The sequence below is a fragment of the Diabrotica virgifera genome, chromosome 7 (genome assembly GCF_917563875.1).
Source record: "Diabrotica virgifera virgifera chromosome 7, PGI_DIABVI_V3a".
Classification (NCBI taxonomy): Eukaryota; Metazoa; Arthropoda; class Insecta; order Coleoptera; family Chrysomelidae; genus Diabrotica; species Diabrotica virgifera.
In genome coordinates, this window is record NC_065449.1 from 84,422,231 (window position 1) to 84,434,638 (window position 12,408).

Genomic DNA, 12,408 nt, shown 5'->3' on the forward strand with positions numbered 1-12,408 from the left:
TGGATAAAAACAGGCTTATTTTGCCCCCTTATTTTGTATTTATTGCTATTTTGCAGAAAGGGACAGAAATTTAAGACATTTTTAACCAGTCGTTAATCATACAAAATTTAATTATTTTAATTTTATTTCTGTACGACTTTGTTCCAAAATGAATTGTTTTAAAGTTATAAGCAAAGAAAGTAGAAAAAAATCGATGTTTTTCGAAATGTTTAAATATTTTAATTTTTTTATAAATGTTCCGGGCATATTTGAGAAGGAGCATAAGTCAATTATTAGTGTTGAAATTGTCACCTAACTTTGTCTGCAAAAATCCGAATTCCACCTCGCACATCCAAAAATAGACGTTTTTTCACAGATCCGCCCTGGTCTAATAGTATTCTTTTTGTTCTCTGTGTGTCAGGTCGTGTTCAACCTTCGGCTCTGTTTGCTCTATTCACTTGATTGTCCACTTCTGTTTCAAGCTTTCCGTAGCTAGATAGTGTGATGGCTAGATATTTAAACTCCATAACTTGTTCTATTATCTGACCCTCCAGCTCTAATATATCTTAGTAGATTTGCTGTTATAACCATGGATTTTGTCTTTTTTGAGAAAATTAATAGGTTAAATTATCTGGTAGTTATATTAAATTGGTGCAGCATATGATGTATAATGTAAATCATCTTCACTTTGAGAGATTAGTATTGCACCGTCTGTATAGCAGATTATTTTAAGTTGTATTTCTCCCATTTGTTATCCTGTTTTAGTTCTTACTTTTTTTTATTATTTCATCCATACTCAGGTTGAACAATAGAAGACTCAAAGAATCCCCTCTCTTATCCCATTGCCAGCTTCAATGAGGATAGTTAGTTCTTCTTTTACCTTTATTGGGGTATTCTGGTAGATATTTTCGATCGTTTTAATTATTCCTAGAGGTATGGCTCTTGCGTACAATAAATGGATAACGTCCTTTAATTAGAACCTGCAAATGCCTTCTAAAGGTTCACGAAACATAAATATTCCGATTTGTTGTATTCTAACGATTTCTCTTGAACCTCATTATAAATATAGCGTCGATGCATGATCTTCCCGACCTATAATCTTGTTGACTTGGTTAATTCACTAACTATAAATATTTTTTCATATTTTAGATTACATTGGAATCATTGAGGCAGCAAGGAAATGTACTTGATTTTACATGTACGGCGACAAACAAAAGAAGAGACGATATATTTCTTACTAGAGTACTACTATTATGCGAATATGAATATTTTTCTATTTTTACTACTAACGAGAATATTACCCCAGATACTGTAGTACAGCTAATGCCAAGTAAGTAAAGCAGTTATATATGAAAATATTACATTTAATTATTAATCATCTAACTAAACCAATTGGAGATCAATATCTGAAAATTATTGTGATGCAACTAGTACCACCTTAAGTGTAAGTTCAGAGTGGAGCGTAGAGAGAGTGCGAGCCAAGAGCAAAGAGTAAAGTGGCGAAATGAAACTACTACTTGAAAACGGAGGTACACAGACTGGGGCTTGATCCGAAGGTCCAGCAATATGTCTAGCAAAGAGCATAGCGGTGAAATCTAACCAGTTTGATTTCTCCACTCGCACGCGCTGGTACAATTTCGAAAAATGAATCTCGATGTCTTGATAGCGGAAGTGTTCCAAAGGAAACCGTTGTGGGATCAGAAAGAAACGTGAACGATCTTCTGATGAAAAAGGAAACGCTTTGATTCGCCTTGAAAAGAAAAAACTTGACATGGTGAGAAATAGAGCAATGCAGTCTCGACAAGTTGATGATGATGAGTCTTTCTTCAACAGTTTACTCTACTAGCATATATCAGACCCCTTTCACAAGCAGACAAGCTTGTACTTCGCTTGAGTATACAACAACTTGTATTTGGTCAATATACAAATTGATATAATGTACTTTAAACAGTTGATTTATATTTTATTTAAATATTAAACTAATTTTAATACTTACTACTTTCCAAAAATTTTTATTAAGACAATACCAAAAATTTAAAAAAATAAAAGAATAAAACGCACACAAACACATTGAAAAATGCCACAAAGAAAAAATGATTTCTGAACGATAATAATTGTTGGCAAAAATTTTAAATACGCATTTTGTTATGAGGCTGGTAAATAGACCCCACTTTAATGAAATTGTTCCAATCTCAGGTTCTATAGGTGCTGGTTCGCTGAGAAAGGTAATTAGCTGATACCACTAAAAGTACCAGCGAGACTGCTTCCAAAAGGGATAAATTTAGAGCAATGAATTATGATAAGATAAGAATTTAACACATTTATTCTAAATCAAACAATGAAATTAAAGAGAAGTGAAAAATATATACATATATTAATAATTCTTCCTCTGTATGAAAAAGAAGAAGAAGATATATACGTATAAATAAAATAATATGTACCTTAAAATAAATAATTATGAACAGTAAACAAAAATGACAGATTTTATAAACTAAATCTAATGAAAATGTCCGAACGAAAACTACGAGAAAAACTACGGTATTGTATCTAAACTTACATAAATGTTCCGCGCACTAAAATAGTCCGTTGACCGATATGTCTTTATATTATGAGCTCATAAATATAAATAATGTCCTTACCTCCAACTTAATACCACTTGCCTAGGTATGACGAGAATTTCCACTCAAATTTTGCTACGAATCAGATGACCAAATTTACGATTACTAAATACTTAACGGGAGAGACTCTGGGTATTTGTATCTTCTATTTAATTATCCTTTATATTATTATGTGGAGAGAAACACAAATATTTGTCTCTTTTGGGGTTATTTTTCTAATTTCTTTCTTGAACGAGATGATCTGCTAATTACGGGAGATGAATTTTTTCTATATTGTCACTTTGACGTTTTTGGGTTTTTGCTTTACGTGACAGAATCATATTTTTGACGTCACTAGAGATGGGAAATGCCGCATATGTACAATAATATAAATAAGGAACGTACTTCTTTGAATTTTGTGAATATTTTGTGAGAGTTTCGAACATATTGGCCGGCCTTGACAAGGCGATGTCTTGTCAAAATGTCTAAATAAATTAATAAGCTAAAAAACAAGAACAAAAAAAATCTCGAAGGACCAGATCCCAGATGGATCAGAATGTAACCGTAAACTAAATCTTATACTACTGTGTAACAATGCTAAAATCTAAAATTGAATCTTATTACCTCTATCACTAATATGACTGGACTATCATGTCCTGGGCTATGGCATTCCAACTTCCATGAGTTTGGAATCATCAATCGGTAGAAGTGAAACACGTGTAATGGGCCTAACATACTCCCCGGATGAAGTTTTAACTTTAATAGATCGGACTAATCCATCCTTACCGGGATATGTCTCAATCACACGTCCAAGTGGCCAACAAAGGGGAGGCGAATCGTCGTCGCGTAAGATAACTAGATCATTAATCTGTATATTTTTAACAGGTTTACACCATTTAGGTCGATGTTGCAGTTGATGAAGATACTCTAACTTCCACCTTTTCCAAAAGAGTTGTCGAGCTTGACAAATTTTCTGATATATATTCAACCTATTCGAATTATGTTGCGAGAGATCTTTTTCCGGATGAGCAGTTAATGCAGTTCCGATAAGAAAATGCCCAGGGGTAAGGCAGCCATAATCATTTGGGTCCTCAGAAAGTGGGGAGAGAGGACGCGAATTTAAAATTCCTTCTATTTGGGTCACGATTGTAGAGAAAACTTCATATGTAACTGTGAGATTTTTCATTATTCGGTATAAATGCCGTTTCGTGCTTTTTACGGCGGCTTCTTGAAGACCTGCCCAATGTGGTGCCTTAGGTACTATAAATTTAAATTCTATTCTATTTGTTGCACAGAAATCTAAGATGCAATTAGAGTTTGCATTATTTGCAAAAAAGTGGTGCAATTCAACGAATCTGTTACTTGCACCAGAAAAATTTGTACCATTATCACTCCATATAAGGGCAGGATTGCCCCTACGTGCTATAAACCTTTTCAATGCCATTAGATAGGCATCGGTTGACAAGCTGGTAACAACCTCGAGATGTGTAGCCTTTGTCACCATACAAACAAATACGGCGATATAGCACTTTTCAGTAGCGGCCTTTCGTAACTTAGAGGTTTTTAGCAAAAAGTAACCGGCATAGTCGACACTAACTTTAGAAAATGGTCTACAAATTTGAACTCGGTCCTTGTGCATATCGGCCATCATTTGAGTAGCAAATTTTGCTCGAAATCTATGACAAAGAATACATCGGTGAATAACCTTCTTGACCTCATTTAAACCGTTTATTACCCAAAACCGTTGCCGAATATTAGCTAGAGTAGCTTGAACTCCAGCGTGTCCGAGTGATATATGCACAGACTTTATTAAAAGCGAGACTGTGTGGTCGTCCTTTGGCAACAAAACTGGATGTTTATGGTTAAAGGACAGCTCAGACGAGCTTAACCGACCACCTACCAATATAAGTCCACGTGAATTATCGATGAAGGGAGATAGAGACCAAATACGTGACGAGCTTCTTGTGCTATTGTCTAAAAGAACCTTGTATTCAGCTTTGAAATATTTTCTTTGGAGACTTTTAACGATAAAATTTTCTGCATTTAGTCGTTCATCCGCGGTTACTACCTTGCCTGACTGCAAGCGACTATTACTTCCCTTGAAACGAGCATTATGAACGAACCGAAATACATAGCTAACGGCCTTAACTAGTCTTTCATATTCAGAAAATCGCGAGAAAAATTCAACCCAGTCTAGCACATCGTCTATTGCGACGTGATGTGAACGAGAATGTTCCGTTTTTTCTTCCGGTAACGAGTCTAGTAGGATTAACTTTAAATTTGAATAGTCAATAATTCTTTCTTGTAAGAAAGAAGGACCATAAAACCACAGAGAATTATTTGAGAGTTCCTGAGGAAAGGAACCTCGAGAATTTATATCCGCAGGATTGCCTGAGCCTGGTACATGATGAAAATGTACCTCTGGAGTCAATTCCTTAATTAATGCTACCCTATTCGCAACATACTGTTTCCATTTAGACGAATCACTGGCTAACCAACTTAATACTATCATGCTGTCTGAATATATGTGATATGAGCTAAAGGATAAACCATTCTCAAAAACCTGTTTTAGAGTTGCAAATAACCTAGCAGCTAACACTAGTCCTGCTAATTCCAATCGAGGAATTGTAATTTCCTTTAAAGGAGCTACCCGAGATTTTGCTGCGACCAAACTTGACGAGACTGATCCATCTAGATAAAGGGACCTTATATAAGCACATGTACTATAAGCATCCTTGCTGGCGTCTGAGAAAATATGAAGCTCCTGTTCTCGTATTAACTGTTCATGAAAATACCATCTCGGAATTCTACACATATTCAATGATTCAAAGCCATTGACCAACCTTAACCACTCCTTAATAATGGAATCGTCCGTAATGACGTCATCCCATCCAATTTTCAGTTTCCACAATTTTTGCATTAACAGCTTTCCCTTTAAAACGAATGGGTTAATGATGCCTATTGGATCAAAACACTGACTTACTATTGACAATATGCGACGTTTAGTAAGCTTACCTTCAATTAGATGACGAGGACTAGAAAAATAAAAACTATCTTCTTGCGGATTCCAATGCAGTCCTAACACTTTACTATTTTGAGATTCGTTAGTGTGAATTTCTACATTATCGCGAGCTACCAGATTGTTAGACATCAAGAACTCTGATGAATTTGAGTTAAACTTATGAAGAGAAAAACAAGCTGCATTCAGAACAGACGACAATTGTTCATACAACACTTGCAAGTCACCTAACGTTTGGGTACCAGCTAAAATATCGTCTATGTATGTCTGATTTAGAATCGCATTGGTAGCAAAGGGCATTTCATGGGCATTGTCCGCTATATCTTTTAAAACTCTTTGACTAATGTATGAACTGCATTTTAACCCATATAACAACCTTTTATACTCAATTATCTGCAATGGGTCCGAGGTATCATTGCGCCATATTATGCGCAATAATTCGTGTTGTGTGGGATCAATGGCAATGTTCATATACATGTTACTTAAATCGGCAGTAAGAACGTACTTAAACATCCTGAAACGACATATAATTGAAAACAATGACGGCTGCAAATTGCCACCATTTAACATTACTTCATTTAAAGCAATGCCGTTAGAAGTAGGACAAGAACCATCGTAAACCACACGAATACCTATACTACCGTCCGCTTTCTGTTTCGAAACATTAAAATGAGGAATGAAGTGTTGATCTTTACCTACCACGGGATGAGGATCTTTGACTATCTGTGAAATTCCTACCTTCAAATGATCATTTATAATAGAATGGTATTGGGCAAATACTTCGGGATTAGCAATCAGCCTTTTTTCAACATTTAAAAACCTTTTCTGCGCAATTCTATAAGAGTCGCCTAGTTTAGACGTCGCATTTTGAGAACTAAAGGGTATAGAGATTTGATACCTGCCATCCGGCAATATCTTGGTTGTTTCTTTAAATATACGCTCAGCCATTTCAGCTTCAGACCCGGGTGTATGGATTATCGGTATCTCTTCAACCTTCCAAAATCTTTCCACGAGAGTGTTAAGGCTTTCATCATTTCCCTCTGACACTAGCAACGATACATGTCGGTCCTGTTCTTCACAAGATGCATAACTCACTAGACCCAAATTTCGAGAATTAGTAGAATCCTTGTGGCGATGATATTTTCTATCAACAGAACCACCAACAATCCAACCGAACAAGGTATTTTGAAGAGTCGGGAGTCCTTTACCTAGGTGAAATATGCCATCCGAGAAAAGTTTATAACAGAAATCTGCGCCGAGGAGAATAGAAATTTCTGACCTAACGTGAAACTCATCATCAGCTAATCTATACTCGAGAGGAATATTGAGCTTGGATATATCAATCTCTACCTGAGGTAACTCATAAGTGATATTTTCTAATACTGCACAATTAATATTTAAATTATTCTTTGTATTACTTGAATAAACTACGAGATCAACCATTTCTGTTGATTTAGCTACCCGAGACCCTACTCCTAGAACACTAGTTGTGTTTGCGTACGTTTGAAAACCTAGTCTTTCTACTAAGCTACTCTTTATCAAGGATAGCTGGTTAGCCGTATCGATCAGCATTTTACACGAGATATAATTGCCAAATGCATCTGCTATTTTTACTTTACATGTGGCCAATAGAATAGAGCCCTTTTGTACTAGAGGTCTGCTAACAGCTAGCGCTGCTCGAGAAATATCATTTTCTCTATTGTCATTTAAAATAGGAGCACTCCGTTATACCTGACTGTCGGCTGAAACTGTAGGAGATTGTCCTCTGGATGCATCAGCGAAGCCTCGTCTACTTCCCATATTCCTGCTGCCTTCACTGTTGGACGAATGGTGCAGGTACGAGTGGTGTTTTTTATGACATAAAGCACATAACTGAGACGAAGTACAATTAGCAATTAGATGAGAATGTCCTAGACAATTTATACAAAGCTTCGATCGTTTCACAAAAGACAACCTATCTTGAATTGAGAGTGCTTGATATGCGTGACAAGCGTAAATTTTGTGACCCGTGTTATTGCAAAATGAGCATTTATTGACATATCCCGAAAATGGACTAGCTTTACGATTTACCACCGTTGCACAGTGGTCGAAAATTCAAATTTAGGAGGACTTGTTGAATTCGGTATGTTATCTTTTTTAAGGCAATTTATTAAGAACAAGTAATGGTCACAAATTGTTAAGATAGCATCACGAAAATAGTTAATATTAATGTCGTTCAATTATACAGGGTGTTTCATAATTATTGTTATATTTAGCCGGCTGCAATAAGGGTAATTTACAATAAAAAGCAACTTGTTCTTTATTTTTCTTAGGAACTTTTTTTCAGTAATCACTTAAAACAAATCACAGAATTCTAACAAAAATAAATAAAATACAATTATTAAAAAACCCAAAGTATGTAATAGCGAATTATAAACAAATTTAAAATAGTTTACCAAGCGTGCATATCTAGAGTCAAAAAAAAATAAAATTATTAATAAAAATTTGCATTACTCAAAAACTGTAGCATGAAGTATCCGAATCTTCTTCTTTTCTGACATTGAAGGTGATTGAGGGCTAATTTCTGGTGCACGAAGTAAGCCCAAAACTTCTTAAGATAGATGATTTACTTTTCTTTTAGGCAATGGTCTTAAATGTGAAATAACCATATTTGAAGATAATAATAACGCATGAAGAAGGTCTTCTATATTGTCTTTTCTTCCGATCTTGCGCGTGTTATGTTGTCGATAATAAGGCACTCCTCGCCACGAAGAAGCTTTAGAAGAAATAAGATATATGCTCGACATAATAGGAAGTAAAAGAGTATCAATTACGTCAGTTCCATGTATTAATATTTTATGGACACTAGCTGGCATCTTATACCATTCGTATAATTTCACAATATATTCGGCAGTTTTCAGAGTACATTCTCTAAAATTTTCGCTATTTAATTGATAACCACATGATATGGCTTGTAAAATTGTTACAAATCTCCTAATTAAAGTTTCGTCTACATTTGTAATTTGAGCGGATTTCTCAGGGTCTTTAAAGAATTTTCTGGCAGTGTTACCATCATTGGTATTACCACTATCCTGCTTAATTGTATCTATGAGAAGTCCAGTTTCTTGCCGAAATTTTGATTTTATTTCTTTTTTTTTGCTTCACAAATGGCTTTATTTTGAACACCTCTAACCCGCCATGTTTTTCTATCTAGTCGGTAAGCAATATGCAAAATGCATTCAAAGAATCTAATATGTGCATGTAGCGTCGACAGACCATACTGAAAAGTAGAGAAATTGCAAGGTTTTTTTAAAACTGCCCTTAAATTGTTCATATCTTTTGGTTTAGTTTTGCAAATATAGCAACTCTGTGTGGAAGGATTTTCTGCTAGAGCATTGGCCACTTTTCCGTCCAACATAGTTTTTAATAACGTATGCTGGACAGTAACAATTTCTTCTCGAACATTTACAATTGTTGGTAAGAGCGAAGCTATTTGTTCCTCGACATAATTATTTTCTCGCATTATTATATCATGTGTATCTTATCTATTATTATTATCTATTCCATGATTTACATAGTCAAGCATATTTTTCCTTGAAGCAACTGTAGTTGCCCGAGATAACAAAGAATTATCTAAAAGAAGTTCGAATAAATTCAACCTCGTCACGTCTCAGTGAATACCTGAAACACACAAAAAAATTATTAAACAACTTCTGATGCACTCCGACCCTACAGATTTTGTGTATAAAAAGATAAATGATGAATTAACAATATAATTAAAAATTAGAATAAAACTAAATAAACTTTTTTTTCTTTTGACTATCAAATTTCAACAATTAAAAAGATAACTATTGTTTTTCTCTGCTTCTAATAAATCCAATTTTACTATGAATAAAATACTTTTATATACGAGCATCACAAATAATACTAACCTGAAGAACCAGCAGACATGATAAAATAAAAAAAAATAATTTAAAAACACTCTTTAACACTTTTAACAACTTGAGAACACAACGTTCGCAAACGACGATAAAGCGTAACTGAACAAAACTTGTACTTGCAGTACCCTTGCGACTACTAGACCTTGAGAAGGTTCCTAGGAAATAGATAAATTATTCGGAACCGACTAAGGTACGCATTTTACTTTTCAATTATAATCATTAATAGATGTTTCTCAGAAGTTGGGTTTTTGTTAGATGTCCTCCTAAATTTGAATTTTTGACCACTGTGCGTTGTATGAAATGAGGCTTGTGTTTCCTCCTTTTTATAATGAAATTTATTCCTTTCTTTAATGTTTAGATTCTCTAGGTGAGAACATCTTTCATCTATAAAGTTAAGGTATTCATCAAGAGAGTCTATTTTTTCGCCTTTTCTTTCAAATTCTATAAACCTACGTGTACCAAAGTCTAAATGTCTATCAATAAAATTAATCAAAATCAATTGCAATAATTCAGAGTCAGAGAGAGTTAAATTATTTATAGCTTGCAACGTATTTTTTATCTGAATATAAAATTCGCGTACATGAATATGGCTTGCATTACTATTAAGAGACTTAATATCGAGTAATTCGTTTAATAATGCTTTTATAATATTATATTTATTTGAATATCTATCTTTCAAAGTTTTTAAAGCTATATGAAAGTTATCATTCGAAACTGTTATATTATTAATCATTTTGAGAGCTTCACCTTTAAGATATGACTTTAAATAAATAAATCGTTGTACATCGGTAATTTCATTATTATTTATAATAAGGGCAGAAAATAAATCGAAAAAATTTGACCATTGACTAGGGTCACCAGAGAAATATTGAATAGAAATATTGGGTAACTTTACACTAGGTGCCGTACTTGTCTTATTATTGACTAGTACTTGAGTTGAATCTATTACGGCTCTGTGCTTCTGAGGATTCATCTTCTCAGCTAGACGAGCTGATAACTCAGAAAACAAATCCTCCTGAAGGGACCTGTCCACAGGTTCGGTTCTTGTGTGTCAGGTGTAGCTAAATCTATTATATCTTGATTTACCGAAAATTTATCAAAGGCATCTTTTAACAGTGACATTTTATTTTCTACAATGAATAAATTAGTTTCCGAGTTTAATTTACTATTAACCCATTTCTGAATTCTGGTCATAGACGCTTTCGCGGATTTGCAATTTTCCTTGGCCGTTTTAATATCCATTCTTAAAGTTCAGAGAAGTACCTTCTTTAGAATAAATGTGTTAATTTATAATAAGAGAAACAAAGAAACTTAATAAAATGAGAGAGAAAAATTAATATGATCTTTAATGAGTTAAATTAATAGCAAAATAAGCAAATCACCAATATCTATTCAGATCCGGCTCGAAGGACCTTGTTATGAGGCTGGTAAATAGACCCCACTTTAATGAAATTGTTCCAATCTCAGGTTCTATAGGTGCTGGTTCGCTGAGAAAGGTAATTAGCTGATACCACTAAAAGTACCAGCGAGACTGCTTCCAAAAGGGATAAATTTAGAGCAATGAATTATGATAAGATAAGAATTTAACACATTTATTCTAAATCAAACAATGAAATTAAAGAGAAGTGAAAAATATATACATATATTAATAATTCTTCCTCTGTATGAAAAAGAAGAAGAAGATATATACGTATAAATAAAATAATATGTACCTAAAAATAAATAATTATGAACAGTAAACAAAAATGACAGATTTTATAAACTAAATCTAATGAAAATGTCCGAACGAAAACTACGAGAAAAACTACGGTATTGTATCTAAACTTACATAAATGTTCCGCGCACTAAAATAGTCCGTTGACCGATATGTCTTTATATTATGAGCTCATAAATATAAATAATGTCCTTACCTCCAACTTAATACCACTTGCCTAGGTATGACGAGAATTTCCACTCAAATTTTGCTACGAATCAGATGACCAAATTTACGATTACTAAATACTTAACGGGAGAGACTCTGGGTATTTGTATCTTCTATTTAATTATCCTTTATATTATTATGTGGAGAGAAACACAAATATTTGTCTCTTTTGGGGTTATTTTTCAAATTTCTTTCTTGAACGAGATGATCTGCTAATTACGGGAGATGAATTTTTTCTATATTGTCACTTTGACGTTTTTGGGTTTTTGCTTTACGTGACAGAATCATATTTTTGACGTCACTAGAGATGGGAAATGCCGCATATGTACAATAATATAAATAAGGAACGTACTTCTTTGAATTTTGTGAATATTTTGTGAGAGTTTCGAACACATTTTCTGAAAAAGAAATTATATAACAAATATACTTACAATCATAAAGTGCATAAAAAAATAAAAACTTGCATCGGGATTCGAACCCGCGAATTTGGAGGCGCTTTGATTCGTAATCGAAGCCTAGACTCACTCATCCAATTACACATTATTTGTCACGTGGAAAAATAGGGCAACTGAACGTTTTACTGTTTGACAGTTGTTCTGAATTTAATCAAATTATGTAGTTTGATTTTTGTGGAAGAAAATATGAAAATATAACAAAACAGTAAGAAAACAATATATTAGATGAAGATTGGTAGAACTTTTGTTGGTAATCAAATTAAGTATGTAAATCAAAGCATTACATACCTACTAGATAAATAAATCTACGCCAAAAAATCATAATTTAAAAATAAAAATCGGACCTAATCTCGGATTTCTCTCTAAAATCCCCATTCTTGAGAAAATAAATTTATTCCAACCTAATCCAAATGTATAATTACAATATGATTATAATAAAAACTAGGTACTTACCAAATTAGAATGAGTTTTCCTTGTCCAAAAGTCCAAAAATATATATGAAAACTATTTAAAAAGG

At 33.7% G+C, this 12,408-nt stretch overlaps 1 protein-coding gene across 1 annotated transcript in view; it reads left to right on the plus strand.

Annotated features, from left to right (window-relative positions):
* Positions 1–12,408, plus strand: part of LOC114325757 (putative helicase mov-10-B.1) — a 181,567-nt gene that overhangs the window by 36,918 nt on the left and 132,241 nt on the right. Inside the window, exon 5 of the mRNA XM_050655359.1 lies at positions 1,129–1,309. Coding sequence (XP_050511316.1) covers positions 1,129–1,309 — 181 coding nt within the window. The remainder of the gene's footprint in view (positions 1–1,128; positions 1,310–12,408) is intronic.